This window comes from Pyrgilauda ruficollis, unplaced genomic scaffold (assembly GCF_017590135.1).
Source record: "Pyrgilauda ruficollis isolate IOZ18807 unplaced genomic scaffold, ASM1759013v1 scaffold88, whole genome shotgun sequence".
Lineage (NCBI taxonomy): Eukaryota > Metazoa > Chordata > Aves > Passeriformes > Passeridae > Pyrgilauda > Pyrgilauda ruficollis.
In genome coordinates this window covers 1,957,316-1,975,302 of record NW_024530821.1, presented here as the reverse complement: position 1 = coordinate 1,975,302, position 17,987 = coordinate 1,957,316, and the positions used below count along the sequence as shown (strand labels likewise).

General features: G+C 37.8%; 1 protein-coding gene across 1 annotated transcript in view; it reads right to left on the bottom strand.

The window, feature by feature from the left end:
• The window catches only part of LOC121364719 (catenin alpha-2), a 401,992-nt gene that overhangs the window by 93,771 nt on the left and 290,234 nt on the right, over positions 1 to 17,987 (bottom strand). The window contains exon 8 of the mRNA XM_041488185.1: positions 5,259 to 5,411. Coding sequence (XP_041344119.1) covers positions 5,259 to 5,411 — 153 coding nt within the window. The remainder of the gene's footprint in view (positions 1 to 5,258; positions 5,412 to 17,987) is intronic.

The window sequence follows — 17,987 nt, the reverse complement described above, 5'->3', positions numbered from 1 at the left end:
ATTTTTCAGGATGCAAGTTGGATGCAGAATATTGACACTTTTTCTCCATCATCAGAAGCAAACAGCTAGGTGTGTACTCTGATGAAGCAGCAGTGTGCACTTAAACAAAAAAAAAGAATAGAACATGTCAAGCATGTGTGAAAATATCAGCAGGAACAGTCTTTGTTCCTTGAACTGAAGTTGCAGAAATAAATGAGCCAATTTTTTTGCTTAGGTGTCTTCCTCTGGGTTCTGTCTGTCTTAAATTAAAATCTGTCAGTTCATGAATTTATACAGTATTTACAAAAGCACAAAGAAAACACTGTCACCTATTCCCTATGAAGGCCACCAGTGCCTCCTGGAAGGAGCTGCAGTGCCACATGTGAACTCCCAGCACTGCATTGACCTCAGGTGCTTTGCAGAGTTACACAGATGATCTTCACTTTCCCTAGGAGAAAGTCTAGTTCTGCATTTCTTATGAAGCAAATACTCTTTGTGATTTTCTGAGTTCTTTCTGGAAAGAAAAAATACTGGTTTGGATATTAGTTCTGTTAATGCTGATGTAAATTGAAATTAAATCCATTGTCGATCACCTGAGTAAAATCTTCTTTCACAATTTTGCCCCTTTTCTCTCATTGCCAAATGAGCTAAGAAGGGGTCACTGAGCAGGCCCAGCTGCTTGTTTTGTTTCCACATTTATGATGGGAAAGATTCCAATCAGTCTGAATTAGGAAGCTCCAAATAATACAGTTCTTAGAAAATGAAAGGTAGCCCGAACTGTGTCTCATAAAGAAGTTCAAACTCTTTTCTTTTCTTTTTTTTTATGTAAAATTAAAAAACCCCAAGCCCCTAACTGCCCCAAAGTAACCCCATTACCACCTTTGTGTGGTGGGTGTTAGAATTATCTCTTCAAAGTGACAATTACATGGAGAAAATTAATAAAGGCTTCTGCAAACTTAATGGACGGAAACATAATAAACTAAAACCCGAATGATTCCGTTAGATTTCTTCTGCTACAAATTACCAGCCTCATGATACTATTGATGTGCTTTCACTATATCCACTTTAAATCACCACAGACCATTCCCTCACTCAGTTCTTCCACTGGCCAGGTGTTCTTACAAAGCAACTTTGACTATTTGTCCTGTCTCCAGAAATCTTTTAATTTTGTATGAGGTGAAACAGACAGATCCATGTGGACTCCACAAAATTCTTCATAAAAAGCAATTAATGCAAAAGTAGTAAGGGGCTCTTGAAAAGTTGATTTTTATGTGCTTTAAATGTGGTGCTTCATCAGTTTGTACTGAAGAAGAAAACACCCCTTCATTCAGGTTTTGTTGCAAATAAGAAGAATGAAACTGAGTTTAACTCTTGTAAATGTGCACTGACCACCAAAATGGTGAAGTATTTCCATAAAAGCATTAAAACTCCCCAAACTGAAACAACTAGCAGAAATCTCTTGGACTTATCCTTTTGAGAATGGAAAGTCTGACCCAACCCACTATAATTTGAATTCCAACTGAACAGCCTGCTACCATGGCTCTTAAGAGTTTACTGGATGCTGAAATTCATCAACCAGGAAAACTTGTTAGATTTAGTAATTTAATTTTTCAAGAAACAGTCCAGGGAACCAACAGTTAAACCAAAGAACCTCTAGTAAACACAACAATGAAAATTAATTAATTAGCCTCCTTATAGTGCTTTGATAGATGCATTGAATAAATCTGAGCTGATTTTTCAGTCAGGTGCCTTTGTGTGGTAGGTATTAGAATTATCTGTCATTAACCTTATGCTTCTAATGAAGGTGCTTGGGTAGAAAAGTTAAATGACTTCCCAAAGTCACATCTGAAGTTGGCATTACAACTCAGGCATTTACTTTCAGTCACTGGAGATAATTTCTTAAAAAACATAAAGGGATTTGTGAGGTACAGATCATGACCTGGAAAGGCACCATCATTTCTCTAACCTCAGTTTTAGAAAGCAGAAAAAAAATTGAGAGATAGCTGTGAAAAAACATTGCAAGGAAAAGAGTTACCCATCCAAGCCTGAAGTGGTACCATCTAAATTCTGTTTTATTATATTATGATGATTTACCCCCAGAATCTGTCTGAAAATTTGATTTATTTTGTATGATTTACATTATAGTTAAGTGACACCTCACTCTGTGTTTCCAACAAAACCCATAGATAAATCTAGCTGTCAGTGAATGTCTTGAAGAATGACAATCCATCTTTGTTGTTATTAGTGTTATGGTAAGAGGTAGGGAAGGGAAAATATTATATAATGAAAATGGCTTTTGAGAGAAGATTTAAATATTTTGGTCTGTAAAAGAAACTTAACCTCCTTAAGGCTCAAGATGACAAAATGTATATTTAGAAATGTATTGGCTATGCAGAATAGAGAAAATTCTGCCATTTGTATTCAACAAATATCAAGAAGTGCAATTTTTTTCCCCTCAGGATGGAAAAATGCAGGTTTCATGTAAAGAAATATTAAAACATGTATTATTTTTTCCTGACCTTTTGACAGGCTGTCTATTGAGCTTGGTAGAACATCCAAAAAAATCAGATTCGGCTTTCAAAATTAATGATTAATACTACAGACTTTTCACAGTATTGAACTGGCAGTGCCAAATTCCCCTACCATGAGCAAGTGCAACTCCACGCATTTCAGCAGAGCTGTGTTTGCATATCTTAGCAAGCAATTCTGGCCCTGTGCCTGGGAAAGTATCTTACATTTCATAGTCACTTGATTATGGCTCATCTCTAAACCACACTTTACTATTTGCAAGATACTTAACCCACAAAACCAGAGAAGTCCATCTGCTAAGATTCCATTGTGCATCAGTAAGTAAAAATGATGAAACTATTTGAAGTGAAAAAACTAGTATGAAATGGACATAAATATATTCCAAATACGTATTTGCTTCTGCAGACTGACGAACTTGAAATTTAGGGTTAAAAATTTCACTTGCACTAGAAATTAATTTCTTCAAGATGCTTTTTACCTGAACCAGAAATAGTTCTTGCTACTTAATAGGGCAAGATTCACTCAAAAGAACCCATCCTTGGAAAAAAGTAAGAATGCACCCACAAGCCAATAGCAGCTGTCACAGACATATAGGATTCAATTAAGAATCTGCTTCTGATAGTCTGGAACAACTAAATGGAATAAAAATATTAGGTATTAGCCTGAGACATCTATTGATACCAACATTGTTGCTTTTTGGTGGGGAGCAAGCTAACCACATGTCAAAAATCATTAACCAACCTCCAGTTTGGTCTAAAATACTAATCTAATGTAATGTTAGGCTTGTAAAACCGACACTAAATAACTGAAACTGTGCTTTTTTGTTTGCTGTCATAGAATCATAGAATGCCCTGGGTTGGAAGGGAATTTAAAATGTCACCCAGTGCCACCCCTGCCAGGGGCAGGGACACCTTCCACTAGCCCAGGTTGCTCCAAGCCCTGTCCAACCTGGCCTTGGGCACTTCTAGGGATGGGGCAGCTTTTCTGGGGGCATCAGGATCTCACCATGCTCACAGTAAAGAATTTCCTCCTAAGAATAAACCTAAATTCTCCCTCTGACAGCTTAACAGCATTATAGTTCTTTCTTCTTCCCATTAAAGTTGTAGGTTTTTCTGACAGGGAGTTTTTGGCCTTTTTTTTTTTAACTACACCCCTAAAAGGTATTTTTCCTCCTTTTATGGCATTACCTCTTATGATATTTTTAAAATATCAACTTAGCTATTTCTAACTTTTTAATAATGCTATTAGACCTGTCATTGCAACACTTTTCTGCAAATTTGTGGAGGATGTGACTGCTATAACACTAACCCCACACATGTTCATGCATATAAGCCTACAACTCCACTGCCACTATAATATAACTATGAACAAACATTGTGGAGGGGTTTTCCATTTGTTTGGGGTTTTTTTTCCTCTCTTTCTACACCTACTAGCTATTTTCTTTTTCATTGCCACAGCTCCAGTCACAAGGAGGCAGCAATGAATCTTTGCATATACACAGGGAAGGTTGCTGACAGCCCTGTGATCCTCTTGCAGACAGCAGCAATAGACCTTACTGGATTCAGCATTGCACAGAAATTTCAGACCACCGAGACCTTCCTTTAGGCACCTACAAGTTAAGTGCTATAGCAAACACCTGATTTCCAGGGCAGAATAAGGTACCTTGACTCCCTGTTTGGTACATGGCAAGAATGAGATGCTCCAGAACATTTGAGAACACACACCCACTGTAAAAACATATCCAGACACTTATTTTATCAGGGAACTATCCAGATTTAGTCAATATTAACCAAGGAACCCTCAGTCTTTGCCTCAGCTCAGGCTCTACAGAATTAGGAAGAGTTGTGTTTATACACAAGACATTCAGAGGTATAGTTCAGTATCTGTCAGATCAGTAGTTCCCTAATTGCATTTCCCTTTGCTAAACAGCACATTGTGTGACAAGAAAATACGTTGCAAAGGGGCTACAAAGCCTTCAAAACATTGCTACTGCAGAAAAATGCCACACAGTGTTATGGAACAAATCACTGAGGTATATTTGTCTTTAAAAACACAAGCACTTTTCATAGTTCTTGGCCTGTTGGAGGGCAAACCAAAATTAACATTATCATCATTTTATTAGATGTCCATTCCATGAAGTATCCAAGGTTTCAATCATTACATTTTTTACTCCTCGTGGTAGAATAAAGCTATTTCAATATCATCCCTGGAGACCTGTAATTATCACTTGTTGGCTTTACTGTGTGTCTCTTCAGAAAGAGATGGTACTATAAATATATATATATATATTTATATATGAAGTACAGACCTTTCAACACCATATATGTTCTTAAGGCTGTGCCTTCTCTGTAGGTCCTTTCCCTTTTTCAGTTCAAACTGACAAATAATTAAGTCTAGAGCAGTCATTGGCCAGGACCAGATTGTGAAGCACTGATTTGGCTTTTTACTTCATAGACATTCAGCTCAATTGTACTGTTAGTGAAGCTGAACTAAAATTTAATTCTTGTTGCTCATGTCTTTTGACAAACTGCTGGAAGCACCATTTCTAACATGCTCAATTACTTTAATGAGCTAATAGAACACAGCATGTTCCTCTGCCCATCATCCAAACATTTCCGGGGTGATCACCGGCATAAAGTTGACCAAAACTCCTGGAACAACACCTCTAACATTTCACCCAGTCTGTAATCTTTCCTGCCTCTCCTGGAGGCACCAGATGGAAATCTGGCTGTGTCAAGAAGGTCACTTACCTCCACTAACTTGTTGGCGTGTTCACGGAAGACCTGAGCGTATTCCTTCACTTCTTTCTCGTTGCCGCTTTTGGCGGCCTCGATGAGAACCAGCAGTGGGACGTTGGTCTCCAGGAATGAATCTGATATGTGATCCATCACTGCCTTCCGGAGCTGTGACAAAGGACAGCAGACCAGTAAATAAAGGACATTTATCAGCACACATTCCCACTGTTCATATTGAAGCACTGATGTGTTGCATCTCGCAGCAATACGCGGGAATTTGGATTTTTTTGCTTTCTTTTTTTCAATATTTGCAGCAAGCAAAATCAAGAACTTGAGGGCCTAGGCTCTGCCAACCTCTCCTGGGATTTGTGCTGACATACACCTAATCCTACTGGCCTGAATGGATCTGTACAGAATGATGGTGATAACTCATGTAAGACATAGCAAATTGATGAGAATTGAAAGCTCCACACTGCTTGAAAAAACAGTTCAGCTCACTAAAAAGCCAAATACAGATTAAGGAGCTTAACTCCAAGCAACCATTAAAAAATATTAGCCTGAATATTTCTAAGCCTTCTCTAATTCCTCCAGTGAATAGTATTCCATGCAATAATTAATATTTTGTGTAGCAGATGCCTTGTGCTTTGTATTCCTGTTTGAATAGCTCCAAGAAGTATAAACAGAAATCCTTTTTAGCATTTTCCAGGCAGATTAGAAAACATATTCCAATTTATTCTAAAGGAAGAAAAAAGCCACCTTACAAGTTACTGAAGATTTAACACCTATTAGTCCCTATAAACATCTATTTGAAACAATATTACTGTAAGAATGATATCACTAAACTCTTTCCCACCTTGCTAATGACCACTAATTAACGTCAAACTTCTCCAAAATTTGAAAGACAGCCAGAAAGATGACTGAAATCTTAAACAATTCTTCCTGGAAGCTTAATTGCTCTGCAGGATTGCGGATCAGAAACATCTTGATTATGTTTTCTCCAGCTTTGGGGTTGTTAAGAATGAAAAAGTGTGGACTCAAACAGAAGCTAGGAGCTATTCAGCCTGGAGCCTTGGGTACCCATTAGTCTCCTTAAATCATGCATTTTTAGTTAGATGAAGCATCTGAAGAGAGGTAATTTTCTCTATTCTGCAGCTCAGACAAGAAAGCTTTATCTAGACAAGGTGCCATCAAAACACCCAATCACACTGAAAACTGGCCTATTGTCAGACACTGCAAATACACAATCCAAGATGCATTTGCTGTTTGATGACAGCAATTCTCAGCTCTATTTGAATAAGGAGAAAGCTAACTTTGAATATTTTCCTTCATTCCCTGAGTGGTGCAGTAAAAACAAGCAAAGGAAAATAGCATATATGTGCTTGTAGGAGGTATTCATTTTATTTCCATCGCAACTGAAGCAGTCAACATATTAAGCAGTTCTCAATTCTTCTTAAAAATTAATTCTGCTCAGATTCAACCTGGAAAGTTTTTTTTTCCACTTTCAAAATGATTAAAGGCACTCAGAATAGCTAACTCAGTAACACATACAAACAGGGGGAGGAAAGAAGACAAAAAGAAGAAAAGAATCATCTATCAGAGACCTGCCAACAGTTTGGAAGCTGGTGTGTGTTTGCTACCACCTATTACATTTCCGTCTTGTACTCTTTATTTTTTCTCCCATCAATCTGCTGCTCTCCACTTGCTGACTCTTATTTTATTCTTACATTAAAAACTCTTTCAGATCATGCTTTGGGTCTATTTGCACAGCATCTCACACAATGGGACAACGATCCATGAATAGTTTTCATAGGTACCATCCCAATACAAATAACAATATTGTTCCAAATACATCAAAACATTGCAAGAAAAAGAAGAAAAGATATTCTAAGATGCTCAGAGTCAGAGAATAGTGCAGCAGCACAGTACCCTGCATTCCATGGTTGACAGATTTCTAGTCAGTACTTATAAAAAATTTTTAACTTAAGAATTCAGACACACGGTGGGATTCTTGGGGTTGCTCTGTGAAGGACAACCAGGAGTTGAACTCAATGATTCTTGTGGGTCCCTTCCAAGTCAGGATATCCTGTGATTCCCTATTAAATCAGTAGTTGAACCTATAGCCAGCATTATGAGAGAAATACTGCCAGAGAAGGTGCATCATAAATTTGCATAATTCTCCTCTGCAGATATCCATTTCCCAGAGCGTGCTGGCAATCTCCAGATCAGATGCCTGATTTGTGTACCCACAGTTAGAGTTTGATGCCCATTGTATCAAAAAAGGCCAAATGGTAGCATTTCCAAAGGAACACGCCAAGCTTTTAAAAATCACATGTGGCTTCCAGCTCATTCTCATTGAAAGATCCTTAAAAAATTCCACTTGCTCAAGTTGAGTACGTGCCAGTGAAAACCCCTTACTTTAAATGCTAAATGAGCACCAACACTTTCCTGTTTGTGTCCTGCCATAAGGAGGGATCTGTTCCAAAGGCCTGTATTTATTCAATGAACAAGCAATTCAATTTTTAATCCAAGGTAATGTGGTGTTATGGATCAGGTTATAACAATATGCCCCATGGAATTGTAACAGCAGTCTCAGGATGTTCGGTAAGCAGCTTATTTTCATCACTGTTAAATATCTTCAGCCTACAACCACATACCACAAATCAATAAAAATGACAGCAAGAGCATCAGCTAACCAGCAATGTGGGGTTTACCATAGTAAATATACAGTACAGCTCTTTCTGAATCAAAAGGAATGAATAAAATGGATATCTCATTTCTAATGGTAAGCGTGTGTTGTACTCTGAAGTTCATAATTGCAGCAGCTGAAAAAAAATCTGAATTCTGACTGCCACAAGTTTAATAAATACAAAATTAATACATTCCATTTTTCTTCTGCTGTGTTAATCATAGATGTCAGTAGGATATTTCTGGCCCCTCTTGTAAACAGGCACTATAATTTCTTTAGGAATTTGTTATCTGAGTTTTAGGATGTCCTTGCATTGAAGTTGAAAGGTAGAGTTAACGGGTTTTATGTACGCAGGAGACCACAAATTTTGCCATCCTTCACCACAAGCTGTAAAGAATGACTTGACAAAACCATTTGTTAAATGTGACAGCAGTATGAAGGCAAGACATTCATCCACAAGCTCAAATGGATACATGACAAGGTAATATTAATGGCACAAGAAAAGACATTTAAAAGTACTGGCTCACCATTACCAGTCTATTTGATCCAATTAGGGCTATTCATCAAGGTAAATAACTACTGGAAAAGCAATCTTGTGTGTTCCTGTGCATACTGCAACAAAGCCCAGTCTAAGTGACGGCCTGTGCACCCAGAGATTTCAGTTTCATCCAGGTAATGTCAGTTCAGAAGGGAATGGGAGAAGGCTGTGACTTGAATTTGAAAGCAGCAAAAGCCCGTGGTGTTTTATTCCAAAACCAGCACCAGGGCTTTGCTCATGCACCTGCATTAGCAAATGCCTTTGCAATGCCTTAATTTATGCTGAGTTCTGATGTAAATATTATGACACACACTATTACTCGTAAGACAACGCTTTAGGTTTTCTTCCCCCCACAGGATTTTTAATTTAGACATGAATTCAAAGCACGAATTCCACCATGTGAAACTTCATTTATTAGAGTAGGAAGCACGTTAAATTAAGGTCTTGCTTAATTCATTTTGTCAGAGAGAAAACTTTATTAATGTACATAAAGCTAACAGATTAATAAATTTGCCACACCAACAAAAAATATAGAAGGAAAATATCAAGGCCTGTAAATATTTTTGAAAGCATGAATGGTGCACAGGCAGATTTTATGCCTTTCCAGTTCAGTCAGTTTTGTCAGTTTATGGTGCTCAGTCAAGTTGCTGTTTTTGATAGCATCATGCTCCACTGTTCTAAGCACTATTTAGGGCTGTTTTATCATTGTCAGTTCACAGCCATAATTGAGCTCAAAGAGGTTAAATGCCCACCAAAACGATGTTTTCCATGGCTATATAACAATTTTAGAACCAAAATGTCTCAGTGCTACTTACAGTCTAGAAGAGAATTAAATGTCTAATCCTGCCACTGGAAGGTAAAGCCACAGCAGGAGATTAATGACTCCAACAGATTGTTAAACTTTATAAAGCCTGGCAGTGCAGAGCTGCCTGTAACAAAAGTTTACCAAGGAGCACCTTATTCACCATTTTCCATTTAACAGGTGTTGCAGCCAGCTCCAGTTTGCACCTGCAGAGAGCTCCCAAACAGGCATTAATTCAATTGAAAGGGATGAAAATAAAGCCTTCTCCACTGCAGTTAAGGTGTGTCACCTCCAATATGCTGTGAAATTGAGTTCTGGAGAATAAAGCAGTGACCATTAGAAGCTGCTGCAGTTTGGTGCTAAAGAGAAAGTCGCAGTCAATTGTGCAGACTGTATCATGTAGGAGGTGACCAAAGAATGGTAACTTGGGGGATGGGGACAGCAACATCACCAGTTATGCCTTGGCAGATTAAACAGCAAAAAGACTAATATTTAGAACATGTATCACACTTGGATACTCAAACTACAGACCTATGGAATAGATTTTAAAAGTAAGATTTGAGCCAAAGAGAAATCAAGAAGAAACACTGTTACAAAGACAGGTAATACTTACTAGAATCATGAAATGGCCTGGATCTTAAAGATCATCCAGTTCCAAACCCCCTGCCATGGGCAGGGACAGCTTCCACTAGCCCAGGGTGCTCCAAGCCCCATCCAACCTGGCCTTGGACACTTCCAGGGGTCCAGGGGCAGCCACAGCTTCTCTGGGCACCCTGTGCCAAGGTCTCCCCACCCTCAAAGGAAAGAATTTCTTCCTAAAATCTAACCTAAACCTGCTCTCTTTTAGTTTGAACTTCTTAATATATTTTTAATGCATGAGCTTTCATCTCTCTACAGACAAGCAGCCATAATCAGGAAAAGATTTGGGGTGAATTTGCTAACAGAAAGCAAGCTGAAGTGACAATTTTTGACTAAAAATTGAAAGAGTATAAGAAACACACACAAAGAACATTCCTCCAAGTCACAGGCCACTACAAAGGATTCCTCAAAATAGTTCATGGCCCAAAGCATGGAAGAACCCAGTTACCAAGTGCTAAGGTAATTAATCCCAATTGATTTAAATTTGTTTGTTTGTTTGCTGGGGTTTTTTTGAAGGTCTAAGGTGGGTGGTTTATCAGTTTTCATGACAGAAAAATTTTATGCTGCCTTTAAAAAAAAAATTCAGCAAGGGCAAGCCTCAGGCTTGCTAGCAATAATAGTGCAGTTACATAAATTCAGAGAAAAAATTATGTGTTTGAGGGAATGATAACCACATACCCCCCAAACATGTGAGGATTATCAGGTTATGAACTCTGTCTTTCATATCTGGATAGAACAACAAAAACCACACTCCGATGGCAGTGCTGAGATTCTATTAAATATTTATTATTTCTAAAAATAAAGAATTATAAAGGGGATTAACAGGTAGAGGACAGTACAGAGATTCCCATCAAAAATATGGGAAAACCAGAAATATAGGTAGGAACTGAGCAGACAGTAAAAAGTGTTATGGAAGTCAAAATAACCCAGAAGTGAAAAGACAGTGATTAACTTCTGCATTCTGTATGACCTGAAAGGGTAGAATTGTGATAAAGTGAATGTGGGAGGATGAAATTGCAGAACAGGAAATTGCATGTAGGAACAAAGAAGGGAGAAAACCTATAGGTTATTCCAGCAGAGGAAAAAAAAAAAAAAAAAACAAAGAGATAAGACTTTGAAAAATAACCTTGTGAAAACTGAAGAGGACTGAAAAGTATCAAAAATGTCACCAAAACTGCAAACCTAAAAAGCCTGATGTAAAAGAGGTGGAACAAAGAAGAGGGTAATCAGGAAGAATAGAGATAATAGATTAAAAATAGAAACTAAGAACTAAAAATTAAACTAAGAACCACAATCTATTGTGTAGCTTCATTTACTGTCTCAGGCCCTGTTGAAATGATACTTAAATCAAGTAGAGCTTTGGAGCTTTATGGGGTTTTTTTAAACTAAATATAGTAAATAAATAAATAAAAGGGAAAAAGCTGGTCTGAGGAGATGAAATAGCTATTTGGTCAAGATGGGAAGGAAATTTTCTACAAAACTCTTAATGAAGTTATCTTCACTGTGAGCAGTCAGATCCAATAAGCCTTACAGGTTTAATACAATAAATGTCACACGTGTCACACTTGCAGTCCCACCTAACCCAGCTGCATGAACAGCCTGGCATAGTAAATATTGTTTTCAGCTTCTCCAAGACCTAGAGCCTGAGCCCAGTGGAAGCTGATGACAGCTCCTGGGCAGACCTGTCTGTTGAAGTGCCAGACAATGGCTAAAACAAGATTAAAAATTGATTGTGTGCTGCAAAAATGGATTTCTCATCATCCTGTCCAAGAGTCACTCAAAGTCACCAGTGGATCTTGCCCGATGGACAGAGATGATTGATATCTGATACTATGAATTATCACCCATGCCTTTCAAAAAGCCCTTACAGCAGTGAGATCAGTCTGGGTTTTGTTCTTTGGTTTGTTTTTTTGTCTTTTCTTGTTTCGCTTATACTTTGTTTTCTTCTCCTTTGCAGTAATTTTTACACAGTAAGAATTGGAAACAAACCTTCTGTATCTGGTTGCTTAATTACAAGTAGAACATAACATTAAAGATATTTCATAACACTTAGAAATAGAGTTAGTGAACAAAATTAATGTCAATTAAGAAACAAATATAATGTTGAAATCCCATTTGGCAACTAAACTCTATGTACTTTGCCACTGCTCATAAAGCCATTAGGAAGATGGAATTAGAGAAGTCTTTGGAAAAGGATTATGTTTTCCTCCATGTTTATAGTGCTCCCTAACTCATGCTACTGCACCAACAATTGAAGCTATTGTTACGGATCCAAACTTCCAGAAGTGCCTTTAGCTGATGTCACTACAGGTCATTCTTCAGATGATACTACAGAACAGCGAAAGCTTCTTTATCTAAAACTATTATCAACAGAAGTCTCTTGAAATACATATCTGGTGGGTTTTTTACCTTTTTTTTTTTGTCTAGTTTGTGGGTATTTTTATTTATAACGTAGCACTATTACACACTTCCATTGAGCTTCTCTCACATTTACACTGTTTTTTATCAAAAAGATTTTAAAAAACTCCATAATCATTCCTCTGCCGTGATTAGAGAGGTAGGCATCTTCTAAACACAAAGATTTGTCGAAATATCTGAAGTTTTATGAGGGCTTAGTATTTGAGGAATAATGCACAAACTGTGTGCAGTAATCTCTTCCAATGCAATAGAGCTGGCACTGAGTTCTGCCTCCTAATTCTTATCAAGGCACTTTGAAAGGCCAACCCTCTGCTCACTTAAAGTGACTTCAGTTAAAAAAAAAAGAAAAAAAAAAAAGATAAAATCAAGTCCCTATTTCACAAAGCAAAAGCAGCCATGGTTACTACACCAAGGCTTTTGCAAGGAAAAAAAAAATCCATCATGAATATTATGTTGCAGTTCAAAGTTTCCTTTGTTTGATTAAACTGTTACACACTGCAGCCTTATCCAAAACTACCTGATAGGGGCATGGTTTCCTGAAATATGGCACCATATGTGCATCAGTAAACATTATGTGTAGAGTAAATTAAACCAAGCCTTATAATTAGGCAGTAAGGAAATTACTGCAGACCTGAAAGAGTAAATCAGCAGTATTAAAGCACTCTCCATTTCCTCTGAAACACTTCAGAGCACCATAAAAACCTCAATGTCACAGTGATAAACACCTAGAAGTGTGTTTTGAGGGAGACAAAGACGTGCATTCAAAGTTTAAATCAAAATTCTTCTTGATTGTAATTCAAATAACAGTGCATTCGCCCTAACTCTTTAGATCAGATGTTTGAAAATTTTACTAAAAGTCTTTTCTTGAAGTAAATTCACCAGTTATTCTACCAAATGGGAGCAGACAAAAAGTATTGATCAGCATGCCAGAGGCTCACAGCTCTTTCAGACCATGCTGGTGACATTCAGAGTGTCCCTAATCCTGGGGCCATAAATTCAGTGGAAGCTGGAAGAGCAGAGGACTTCATCAAGTGGAGCATTGCTACCTCTGCCTTCTAAGCCAGCATCACACCAGAGTCCAGCCTAACACCTTTGTAACTAGAAAACAGCTACAAATCTAGAAAAGAACTACACACAACGCAATGCACCCCTAGTAAATGAATACAAGGCATAAACATGTAGCCCTGGCACAGAAATAAATCTGTATTAGCATTTGATAGACTGCTTTTGGGAAGCCAGCTTCCACATTTCCATATTCAAGAGCACTGGAGTCACTGCAGGTGAAAATCAAAGCTATTAAGCAACAAGGAAAAGGTGCTGAGTTTCTCACAAGCAAGAGCTGATGCCACAGGTGGCCTTAGGTTCAAAGAGGTTTAGATTAATTTGTGGCTGGCTCCTTTTAAAAAATGCCAGTATTTTGTCAAGATGTACTGTCATGCAACAGAGTGGGGTAATCTCAGCAATAACACTGTACTTCCCCTTGGAACAGCCAAAAACTCCTCCTTGGTTAATACAGCACAGGCTCCTGTGGATCATCTGTTTAAGTGTGACCTTGCTTCAACTCTGCCTTTTCAAAAGAAATCTTAATAAACATTCCTGCCAGACTAAATTCTGAAGTTACCACCTCTTTGGATATTCTGCTACTGCTTCACACTTGCATGAAGTTTTGCATTTTCAGAACACTGCAGCAACTCTTACAAACTCACAGTGTTATGTGAGCTAGGGAAAGTCTGTGACTATTTAATTCTCTGTTTTCTTCCCTTATTTAAATTATACAGCCCTTGAATTAAAATGAAAAGCCCCCTTCAGGATTTATAACCTTACCCAATGCCCTCTTGTTTGCAACAAAGGGCACATCAGAGAAGGAGAACACAGTTCCCCAGCCCCCCCAGAAAGGCACTGATTGCTGCACTATTGACTGGTTCTATGGATAGCTGGAAAGTCAAAGGGATCCTCACACAAACCTACCTTCAAGGGGCCTCAGTTAGAAATCAGATTGTTCATGGCTCCCTATGCATAAAGAACTTATACAAAACACATCCTCAAAACCCCAAGTCACCCTCCAGAGATGAACTCTCCAGTGTCTGTCAGGGAGGCTGAAGGAAAACAACTTTCTATCACCACCTGATTGCTATAACTGGCATCAGCTGGTGTGAATGTTCAGCGGTCTCTCTTGCCTCTTCCCCCTGCCCCCTCAAGTAGGAGTTTTTTGTTTCTTTGGGCGTGCTCTTCATTGTCTTTGGGAAGCTGAAAGGAGTTTGTTATTTAATGTATATTAAGTTTGATTTAGAATTGGGTTCACTGTTTTCCACTGAAGATTTTGTTTTGCTTTTTGAGCCCTTATGCTTCCCTTGGGCTTATATCTTAATATTCAGATGCTGTGCACCTCCTAATGCTGGTACAACACAGAATATCTCAAGTGAGGCAGCTTCACCTTCAGAAGCAACTTACTTTCTGTGCTTCAGATTATTCTTCTAAAACTGGACAGTAAGACTTGCTAATCCTCACAGAGCACAGTAAAGAGAGGATAAAAAAAAATAAATCAGTTAATCATCGTGATTTAGAGCACCAAGTTTTAATTTCTAGGTGCTGCTGGCCCTCCCTACAGCATTTGCAAGTCATTTGGTCTGGGTGTGAGACAGCAGCTTTGCTGCAATAACAGGATGATAAGATTTCCTCTTTTGGAGGAAGGCTTGTGTTTTCCTCAAAGCATTCTGTAAAGAAGCAACCTATGCATATCTTTGAGTAGAGAGATTTAAGCCCACAGACTGAAAACTTATATAAGTGTCTATCCATAATATAATTGACATTGTATGGGTTAGCTGTGATAAAATCTGTTCCAACAGAACACATTCTTTCAGTTTTAGGTGTCCCATCAGTCTAATTCCATGAGTTAATATTCGTGCTTTTTATTCTGAGAGCCCTTCTAGAGTCTACACCAATTTTTGGCAGGCTTCAAAGTGCTAAACTTTTTTTTTTTTTACCCTAAATAGCATTCATAAACAGCGATACAACTTAATCTACGTGGAAGTGAGTAACAGAAAGAGCAAATGGAGACACTGCTGCTCAAGGAACAGAGAGAGATGATAAATAAGGCTAAGAACATTCTGAGGCCTGGGATCTAGCTCAAACTGGTGGAACCCATGTTAAACAAAGGACAGAAAATGCCAAGTCCTTTCAGAGACCTATGAAGTTAATACAAACTGAGTATGATCAAGATGTTGTCCCCAAGGTCTTTGTTTTACCAAATTTGCACAAATAAATTACAGGAGGTATTTGTCTCATCAAGCTTTAGGCTTTTGCAAGTTTGACTTGCAGCCTAATACAGCTACTGAAACAGTACCATCAAGGATTTAATGATCATTGTGGGTGCCTTCAAATTCAGGATATTTGTGACTAAAAGATAATATAATAATTGTAGATTGAAGGGAGGGATGTTAGAGAATTTGGCTGACAACAGGCTGATGAAAATCATGCCCAGAGTCCACCAAGTGTCTTACGGAGGAATTTGTAAGAGCCCATCTTAGCACAGGGGAATGTAAATGACTGATCAAATATACATAAGGGTCATGTGAAAGGATGTACTTACTGCATTATACATAAAGAATTGATTAGAGGTGTAAAAAGAGCAAATATGACCTGGATTTTTTTTTTTTTTTATCATTTTGGCTTCTGCAGAGCATGTACCTGGTAGAAAGACACCACAGCATGGTCACCATTAACATTAGTTAATGCCTAAATGGCCAAACCTGATCCTGAGTACCCCAAAGTGTGTCCCCATTCCTAGGACACTGATAGTGGCTACTGGAAAAAGCAGAAAAGAAGCAATCAAAATCCCACCCCATCAGAAAGAGGGGAAACTCATCTAAACCAATGCAGAAACCTTGCAAAAACCTCTCTTACAGCTTTCAGCCTACCAAGGAGCTCTCATTTAATCACCAGTAACAAGGACAAACCCCAGATACACCTGAAAGCCATTTTTGGGAAATCGTATAGGAAAACAAGCTCTGTGGCACTGTGGAAATCACATAAAAACTGCACATAAAGGGTTTATTTATGCATAGCAACCTGCTGTGGTTATACAATTCCCATGTTAGTGCAGTTGCAGATAGCAGAGGAGAACAGAGCCATACTCTGGGCTTTACTTTCTGAACTGGTGTTCTGAGGGAATGATGCTCATCACAGAAAATCTGCCCTTTTATCTTTCAAACACATATTTATCAGTTGGCCAATTTTAAAACCATCTGACAGAGAGAAAATGTCTTAAAGATGGTGAATAGCTGGAGTTTGATGTAAAGTTGTCTGGGTAGGAGAAGAGTAACCCAAATCAGTGTCCTGTGGAGGGAAATTTGTTGTGTGAAGTCAGAAGCTGGCTGGCCAGGTACCAGCTGAGCAGGAGCCAAAAGCAACCCATCAATCTCTGCATTTCACCTGGAGTAACAAATCAGCCTCAGATGACAAGGAATGAGCAGGGAGAATGATGGGGGTGAGAAAATGGGAGGAAACATGAGAATCAAGGACCTGAGATTATTGCTGTAGAAAGCCCTAAACAGACAGAACAATGCTAGAGAAAACAGAATTTCATTAATTTAGATGTTCACAGTTTTGGATTTCAGTCCTGTGTCTACACAACATGGGTTCCTCAGAGGTTTGTAGGATGCTGTCTGGAAAAGACAATCTGAAAAAAGGACATTTTTGATAAAAAGAAGCACTGAAGTGGAATGTTTTGCCTCAGACAGTGGTGTGAAGAATTATTTTTTCCATATTCAAAGCCACCACCTTAGCCACTACCTGTATGTATCTACTAAGAGGATGCTCATGTTATTCTGCTTTTTGTGTTCCTGTCCAAAAACTTGAGCTGGATTTTACCCAACAACACACAAAGGCCGCAAAACTATAATCAGGTGACAAAAAAATGCATTTTTGATACTACACACAGAAATTTAGATATCTAAAAGTAAAATTAATTTCTATTAGGCATCCATTCCATTAAAGTGAAAGCCCAGGATGTCAGACTAAATGCTCAAAAGAATTTATCAAAATGCAACTGGTAATGCAGATATTTCAGGACTTTCTATTCCACAGTTCCTATTAATATATATGTTTTATAGAAGTTTTCTTGCCTAAAACTGCAAGGAGAAGCAGAAATCCAATATTAAAAAAATCCAGTACTTTTTATTTTCTTCTTTTTTCTACTTTCAGATGAAACATGAAAATTTAAAACCTAGCAAAATTCTTTGAAACAAAGGAAAGTCTCCTTGGCCATTTTAAAAATGAGAGTTTAATTTTTAATATTTATTTATATGTAAATATTTGTATTTGCAATGCTAGGCTAGAAATAAGTTAATAATTTTCAAAATGAAAACTGGAAACTACTGGAAAAAATCCACACTAGACTTTTCAAAGCTCTCAGCCTTCTTTTTTTAAAAAAAATAAAAATAATAATTTTAAAAATTAAATTTCTGGATAATTTCTTTTTTTTTAAGGAAATTATAATTTTCTGTGTAGAATTTATTTCATGCAGTATTTCTTAGCAGCTTTAGTAATAACATAAACCTCAGTCTGTAGGAGTTGGATGAATTCTCCTTAACAGCTGTATGACAGTATAATTTCCAGTAAAAACTGAGAATTGGTGGTGAAAAAAAAAATTATTTCTGTCCA